This window comes from Electrona antarctica (genome assembly GCF_951216825.1).
Source record: "Electrona antarctica genome assembly, chromosome: 8".
Lineage (NCBI taxonomy): Eukaryota > Metazoa > Chordata > Actinopteri > Myctophiformes > Myctophidae > Electrona > Electrona antarctica.
Window position 1 is genome coordinate 47286045 of NC_136789.1, and position 8671 is coordinate 47294715.

The following is an 8671-nucleotide window of genomic DNA, read 5'->3' on the forward strand; positions in this document are numbered from 1 at the left end:
CATTGATACTATACCTGTGTGTCACCCCCTGGCTCGCCTGGGCTTTGATCTTCACACAACTGATCGCCATAAACATCAGAGCAGTTGCAGTAGAATGCCCCAAACGTGTTCACACACTCTCCTCCGTTCTCGCATTCTTCCAGCTCACACTCATCTACATCCTCATCACATCTGCAAAAAGAACATGCACAAGACATTAGGGATATTATACCCATCACATCTGCAAAAAGAACATGCACAAGACATTGGGGATATTATACCCATCACATCTGCAAAAAGCACAGGCACAAGACATTATGCATATTATACAGTGGGGGGCAGCCATGAATGATGGCAAACCTGAGACATGCAAATACAATGTACATCTGCACAGTTAGGGCATTTTCACACTAAACACCTTTTATAAAGGATAAGTGCTGCCTACAGCGTTTCTTCCTGCTGCAAAACAAAAAGGGAGTGAAGGGGGGCATTGTGCGATCGGATCTATGAAAAGTAAAGTATAATATTGATAACAAAGTTTGAAACTAGTAGTTGTACAGTAGGTGTAGATAGGAAATCAATCAAGATAGACCAACTGCATGGTATATTTCTTGTCTAAAATGTATTGATCACAAGCTGTCAAACAGACAACGAGGGCCTGTGTTTATCCTCCCCTAGCCTCAGTACCGAGCGAGGCTTTCATTTTCGTTGGAATTGGGCTGAAAAAGAACTGTGTTCTCCACTGTTTTCTACCGGGGAGGGGATGAGGGGGGTGGGGGCTGGTGCTCAGATCGGTGAACCAAGAGGATCCACCGCCTGTTTTCGACCGGCACCCGCCGCTCTAGATCAGGCTGGGCCAGGCTAATCATCCCCTGCTCTCACCTCGTGGCGGTCAGTGCTCCTACCTGTAGCTAATCATCCCCTGCTCTCACCTGGTGGCGGTCAGTGCTCCTACCTGTAGCTAATCATCCCCTGCTCTCACCTGGTGGCGGTCAGTGCTCCTACCTGTAGCTAATCATCCCCTGCTCTCACCTGGTGGCGGTCAGTGCTCCTACCTGTAGCTTGCTCTGCCTGTAGCAGTAGGCTGATACTTGTGAATCCGCAATATATTAACCACTTGGACCCTATACTTACTGATCAGCAGTAAGCACTGTATTTGTTGTCAACTTACACCAAATATCTTCGTCTTGAGTCGTGAGCATAGGGACATAGGGTATTTTACCCCCTATTTTACCCCCCTATTTGTTACCCCCTATTTAAGTGGTTATTGCTACCTGCCTTAAACAACTCCACAGTGAATATAATGAATACGATGTATAATATAGTGTTTTTGTTAAGCAGAAGATTCTGAGGGATGTCTAGGACTCTGGTGGTATAGTTGCTTGTGGGTGTTTCTGTCGTGTAGTGTTTTGGTGTTGCTGTCGTGATTGGACAGCATACAGTATACGCAGTAGTCTATGTCATTACATTTCTGAAAAAGTTCAACTATTCTCAACTTTTAAAAGTGCTCTCCTCTGCAGGAGCTCTGATTAGGGCCTTCTAAAAGCAGCCCTTATGCGGACGCCTTTTGGACATTTTCTTTACAAGATGCCTAGTGACTGTGAATACGGCCTCAATCGGGGATAAAAGCAGAACAAAAGACAGAGGAAATAAATATATAATGTTAAATTTGCCTGTGAGTTATTTGACTGTGATTGTTCCCATCTTCATTTCCTTTGCCAAATCAAGGTTTTTGTTTTGTTTTATTGAATGAATATTGTTTTAATCATGGGCTGATTCATCGGAGCCTGCCTGGGTGCATACTGTATGTTAACACCCACACATACACCCACCCAGACACAAACACTGCACACACGCACGCACGCACGCACGCACGCACGCACGCACCACACACACACACACACACACACACACACACACACACACACACACACACACACACACGCACAGGTGCACGTACGTGCACGTACGTGCACACACACACTTGTGATATCCCACTGTGACAAAGATAGAAAAACAATCGTTTTTCCTTTCAATAATTTATTTTGAATGAGAATCATTTTAGCTGACTGAACAGCAAATCCAAAGAAAACACATTTCCATGTATTTATTTATTTACCCTTGCCAGCTGACAATAACAACCAGGAAATGCCTGGTGAATAACTGAAGTGAATATGTAGTGAAGACTGTTCACTACATATTGTGAGAGTGTGAAACTGTTTTTTACTTTAGGTGGAGATATCTATTTCCAATATCTCAATTATCCAATGAGATAAAGTAAGTAAGTAGCCTTGCCGAGCCATGAGGCAGGAGCCTATCTCCTGTTTCTGTAGCGTGAGGCAGCTTGATGTACAAGTACACCCCGTGGACATGCCGCTAGCATGTCGCAGGGACTTACCTCCCAGTCTCAGGGCGGACACTCTAACCACAAGGCCACTGAGATGGCTATCCAATGAGATAAGTCTCTGTAAAGATGGCTATCCAATGAGATAAGTCTCTGTAAACCACAGACTGACCACAACAAATGTTATTATGTATTTTTTTATTTGGTTGGTTTTATGTACTGTAGTTCAAGGGGTTTAAAAGCTAATTTGAAAGTCAATACTAACTGTTGATTGCAACAGTGGTTATGCATGCCAGTGGCAGGAACAACACAAACTATAAAAAGTGGGTGTATTTTTCTGCAGGCTTCTTTGCCACAGACAACACTTTAGTCTAATGGTTTTTTAAGAGCAGTACTTTATGCAATAATTTTTTTTTTTGTATTGCGGGACTAATAAAACGAAGTGAATGACCTCATAGCCTGGAACATAAGCGGTACTGAATTGATCACCACACAACATGACCATAAATGGTAACAGTTAATGGTCTTTATCCAAAGTGCTCAACAAGGTGTGTTACATTCAGCCACACACAATCACACACCATTGGCAGTGGCAAAGCAGTTGGGGTTCAGTGGTTTGCTCAAGATCACTTTGATCTTGACTGAAGCGGGAACTTTCTGGTTCCCAAACGGCCGCTCTTCCGCCTGAGCTGGAGAAGCTGGACCTCATTATTATCAACAGGTTAGTGGTGGAGAGAGTTGACAGCTTCAAGTTTGTAAGAGTTGTGAAGACAGCCTCCACACTACCTCAGGCCCGCATGGTGTTTAAGTTCCTGAGTAACAGAAGCACTACTGTGGGTATTCTGACTGGAACTTTCACTGCCTGGTATTTGGGAGCTGCTATGGCTTCAATTGTTGCGCAGTGTGATTTTTCGTTCTATCCGGAACCTATACGATATTTATTTATTTAGTGTTTATACAGGTAAAATCCCATTGAGATCCAAATCTCTCTTTTACAAGGGAGCCCTGTTCAATATCCTGTAGGATCAAAGTGTGTGGACCTGCCTGTCGGAATGGCAAAGAATAGCTTAGCCTCAAGGGCACGTCAGAAAGAGCGCATAGAACTTTGATCCAGACCTTTGAAAGTCTGGAATAATGGTTCTCTCTGACCAATATACACAGTGACTCAGGAAATAGAGCGGCCGTCTTGGAATCTGAAGGTTCCAGGTTCGATTCCCAGTTCCTCCTGGCAAAGTGTTGAGGTGTCCTTGAGCAAAACACTGAACCCCTAACTGCTCCTCGTGTGCAGGTTGGTGGCTTGCATGGTTTCCTCCACCATCGGTGTATGAATGTGTGTGTGAATGGGTGAATGTAATTCAGAATCTATGTAAACAGCGCTATATACTGTACATGCCCCATTTACCATTTGTAATGTAAAGTGCTTTGGAGAAAAGCGCTTCATAAATGCAGGCCATTTAGTAACTTATGGTGGTGGCAATGCTAGTAGAACTTTGATATTGTCCAGCACAGTTCTCACAGGTATACGAACACGTGTCTGTGTCACTCATTTGGTTTTGTGAAGCAGATCTGCTCTCTAGTGGTGGCTAGGCTGAACAGCTGAGGGAGAACAAGGGTTATTTCAAAGGCGATTTCAGAGCTGTAATTAAGGAGGCTGTTAGCACTGATTGATTGAATTAAAGTAGAACCATTACATTACCTCATGCAATAACAACTGAGCCGGCCTACTGGCACCATGCTAATGTGGAGTGGAGTGCGTGTGTATATGCGAGTGTGCGTGAGTGTTTTTTAGTCAACCAGGGAGAGAGGGAGAGAGAGAGATAGAGAGAGAGTGTGTGTGTGTGTGTGTGTTAGCTAGAGAGAGAGAGAGAGAGAGAGAGAGAGAGACGGACAGACGGACGGACAGACAGACGCAATGAGAGCAGATGTCCGAAGTGACAGTGTGTGTGACAATAAGCTGCGGTAAACATCATCATGACCGCATGATCTCCCTCTGCGTAGCGCTGAGGCTTAACAACATGAGCTTGACTGGAGGTTCTTACATAAGTCCTACGAGGCCTCTGGGACAGCCACAGATGAAGGAACCGCCCACAGGCATGCAGTCCCCTCCATTCTGGCATGGGTTGGGCTCGCAGGATGTTAACTCTGTCTCACAGCGCCCCCCAGTGTATCCTGTCCCGCAACTGCATGTGAATCCTGATGAGGACAGATAAAAAAGGCATGGAAGGGTGTATTTATAAGCACAGCAAATAAAACGACTAAATAAACAAGGGCAGAGACATGCAATATCAAACCAGGGACCAAGCCCACCAGAAAGAGTGAGACCTATAAAATGTGTGTAATATAAATTATAATAAACTTGAACCTTATATAGTAGATATAAATAACATGATAGCATTGGTAAATTGTGTCAAAGTATTACAGACATTAGTAAATCCCAGAAAATGTGCTTCATGTGAAGTGTTTCTAATATAAATGAGTATAAATCTTCCTACAGCCACAGACCTCCAGAGGACAGGCTGTTGCAGATGGCTCCGTTGAGGCAGGGCTGGCTGACACAGGGGTCTGGATAGAGCACACAGCCCAGCTTGACCTCGCTGAGACCGGCTATCTCAGCATAGTGGCTTCTCTTGTTCTGCAGGGGCAGCTCATTCCCATTCAGCACCAATGAACCCAGACAGCCCTGGAACCCGTCTTGAGCCCTCGGCGGGCCCCTGGCGCCTCCCGGGCCCTGCATCCTCCTTGGCGCCAGGCTTGGTCGTTCACCCGGCCTGACTGGGGGCCTGACTTGGGCCCCGATGAAGAAAGTCAAATCGGGGGCCAGGGGCCATAGCCGGACGGGGGCCCTGGCTGCTCTGCGACGCTCCACGTAGCTGTCGTCCAGCGACAGGAGGGTGTAGTTTCGTGTCAACTCCAACGCTACGGCATGCCAGAGGCCGTCGTTTATTGGTCTGCCAGAGATACCCATGATGCCGAGCGTGTTGTCGCAGTCCAGCTGGAACCAGAGACGTCCCCCCTCAATCTGAGGGAGAGGGATGAAGGTTACGCTTTGAATGACAGCTTCATAGGAACAAAGAACTCTCACTACTGTCTCATTCACTGGCAATTATAACACAGCAATACACAGCTGTATTGTATTACTGTATTGTACACACAGTACATAACTATGTATTTTTACACGTGCATGTTTAATATGCATTAAAGGACAGCTCGATGATAGTGCGTGCGTGCGTGCGTGCGTGCGTACCTTTAGCATGGTACATGGGTTGGCCCGGGTGAACATAATGACTCCCCTCCCCTGCAGGGTTCTGATGGTGAGCCCAAGCCTCATCTCTCCAGTCAGACCACTCCCTGTCAGCCTGTACTTGATGTAACTGTTCCCAGAGAAGCTCAGAGAGGTCTGGCCTGCTTGGACACATTCACACAACATAGACAAAATAAAGGAAGCGAGAACATCAGTGATTACACAGAGAAAACATTAAGAAATAATAAACAAATTTAATGGACAGCCAAAAACAAAGTGAAAAGCACATAGTTGCTGGTGTCCAGTCCAGACTAGTCCAGCATTCTGCATGCCTCTCCAAGGCCCAATCATACTGGTACCTGCACACCGGTCCATCTTGTCAGGCTGACACTGGCAAACAGAGGGCGCTGTTGGACCAGAGCGAACACATTGCATGTCCACTGGACATGTCTGACCCTCGCACGGTTCCATAGTCGTGGGACATGTTCCTCCTGTGTGGACGGAGGAGGTATAAGTCTGTTCTTCACAGTAATGTGGACAACGACCACAATGTTAAAACAGACTGCTTAAAATAATAAAAAATAAAAATTGTGAAATCAACAAAGGAATGAACAAATTAGTCTATCAATTGACCAATCGACACAACAACTGGCTCGGTCAGTTATGTTTACCGGGACAGGTGCAGGTCTCGATGCGGCTGAAGCGTGGCGCCACCAGGCTGACCCTTTCCGTGCTGTAGGTGACCAGAGAGTTGCCCTCCATGACCAGGCTCTGCTCACACACCTCGCCGTCGCCACACTCCAGCTTCCCAGAACAGGTCAGCCCCACCGCCACCGCGCCAGCAAGGACCCCGCGGATCTGGCCCCGTGTCCCAGCCTCTCCCAGCCTCAGGGCCAACTCCTGGGGGGAGTAGAACCCCCCCAACTCGCCGCCCCGCCCCGCCGTCTCCTGCCTCTCCAAGGCTACGAGCAGCTCCACATCGGAGGTGCCCATCACCGGCTGCACGCTGAGCACACGGAGCGGATCCTGGAGGCCTCGGAGCCACTTCCAGCCGGCGAGGCTGCGTAGCATTGGCTTGATCTGGCTCAGGTAGCGGCTGAGGAGGTCTTCCGGGGACAGAGAGCTAAAACGCAAGGTCAGGGCACTGCGCGACAGCATGTCTGTCACCTGCTCCACTTGAATAGATATGTCTGCGATCACGGCGAAGCGTCCATCGCTCACTGTAGTGTTCATCTGGTACCTGAGTGGGGAGAGAGGTCAATGACAAACATGTACAGTAAAGCTGCGCTCTAGTAATAAATGATCAATTCTTCTCTTTTAGAATGACCACACTTGCTTTTTGTATTGTTTTTGTTCACAGTTGCCATTGGCAATTTTGTGTTGGTTCACTGTAAATGCAAGTGTACATCGTATAAAAGAATAAAAATCAAATAAGATCATTGAGGGTCTGGTCCGGCGGTGTACTGTAACTGTACGTACCTGCCAGGTTCCAGCCCCGGCAGAGCCACAATGCTTCCATCCTGTCTGTTGATCTGAAACAAGCTCTTGGCTTGGGGCTTCTGGGTAAACGACAACACGTCATTGGTGTCTCGGTCCATCGCGTAGAGCCGACCGATTGGGCCGCCTGAGAACACATCGGTCAGCATAACGATGAAGATCTCCAGGGGAGACACGGACGGTTTGTATTGACTGTTCCCGATGACCCTCAGAAACACCCAGGAAGAGGAGGTGAGACGTGGTTTTCCAGAGTCACTGGCCTAGGAGAGTGAAGCAAAATAACATCTGTAAAGAATAACCTGGTACCCCCTGAAGATTAGTTCTAGACCTATTCTTTATACTATGCAATCATGTTATCTGCATTGCATTCAAATCCTTTTTCTTAAATGTTTTGTTGTACACAGGTCGAGGCCTCGTACGGCCTTTGGGCTTCTTGCCTCCTCCTAGCACGTTCTTTTTTTGTACTGTTTTCCCTTTTGTACTGTTTTCATACTGTGCTAAATAAATAAATCAAATAAAATCACACATTAGGCTCTGCCTAATGTTTCTGTATACACCCCTATAGCACATAATCTATTATTTAAACCAGATGTTATTACGGATGGCGTATTTTCAGATTGGAGGAGGGGACTGAGCTGCATTGGAGATCTTTTGCTCAATAAGGGCCTACCTCGGCCCCACCCAGCTCCCCCCTGCCCCTCCCCCTCCTGGTGCCATCTTGGTGACTAAACACAATGTGAACAATGGGTGCGGGGCGGGGCCGAGATGGGCCCTTTATTGCAGACTGAATATCATCTTCCTCAAGCACATTTCTCCGGTTCCTCCAAATTAGGCACTAATTGGGCACTGAGTGAACAATCCCAGAATTTACAGTCAAACCCAAGGGCCACAGTTTCTATGACTTAATTCTCACACATAGGGCTCTTAGTTTCTAGCTTTGCTGCTGCCTTTGGGGCGTCGGTGGACTCTGGTCATCTCAGAAATGCATGGGCTGAGGAGCTGGGCATTTCAATATCAAATGAGTTGTGGGAGGAGGGCCTGTCTAGTATTCAGAGCTGCTCTATCAATTCTAGATATAGATTGGTTCAATTTAAAGTATTGCACAGATTGCATTACTCCAAATCTAAACTTAGTCAAAGTTACCCAACAGTCTATGGGTGATAGATGTGGTGCTGCAGAGGGTTCTCTGTCACATCATCTTTCTGACAGTGTCCAGTAATAACCAATTTCTGGGTTTTTTTGTTTTTTTGATTGATTGAAATATTTATTAATAGTTTGCAGAATTACAGTACATTTCAAGCACAAACTCAATACAAAGACTGTTAACTGTGAGTGGACGACCCAATTAAGCATTACACTTGTTTACAAGAGGGTCCACCATGTTCAATTAATCAAAACATTTGAGACGTACAAATAGACACTTCTATATAGTCAAAGAACAGAACAGATCATGAATTCATCATAAAGGAGGTAAAAAGGGAAAAGAAACATATACAGTGAGGGGGAAATGGGGGGGGGCAGTTTCAAATTGCAGCCGTCCGTAGGTGCCCTTTGAGAGCGGTTTTGAAGGAGTCAAGGGATTCACATCCCAATTCACATCCCAAAAAACA

At 46.4% G+C, this 8671-nt stretch overlaps 1 protein-coding gene across 1 annotated transcript in view; it reads right to left on the reverse strand.

Moving 5' to 3' along the window:
- fat3b (FAT atypical cadherin 3b) overlaps nt 1-8671 on the reverse strand; it is a gene marked incomplete at both ends in the record, with an annotated part of 123892 nt that overhangs the window by 20167 nt on the left and 95054 nt on the right. Inside the window, 7 exons of the mRNA XM_079509073.1 lie at nt 15-171; nt 4363-4516; nt 4826-5342; nt 5568-5725; nt 5924-6055; nt 6236-6804; nt 7044-7321. Coding sequence (XP_079365199.1) covers nt 15-171; nt 4363-4516; nt 4826-5342; nt 5568-5725; nt 5924-6055; nt 6236-6804; nt 7044-7321 — 1965 coding nt within the window. The remainder of the gene's footprint in view (nt 1-14; nt 172-4362; nt 4517-4825; nt 5343-5567; nt 5726-5923; nt 6056-6235; nt 6805-7043; nt 7322-8671) is intronic.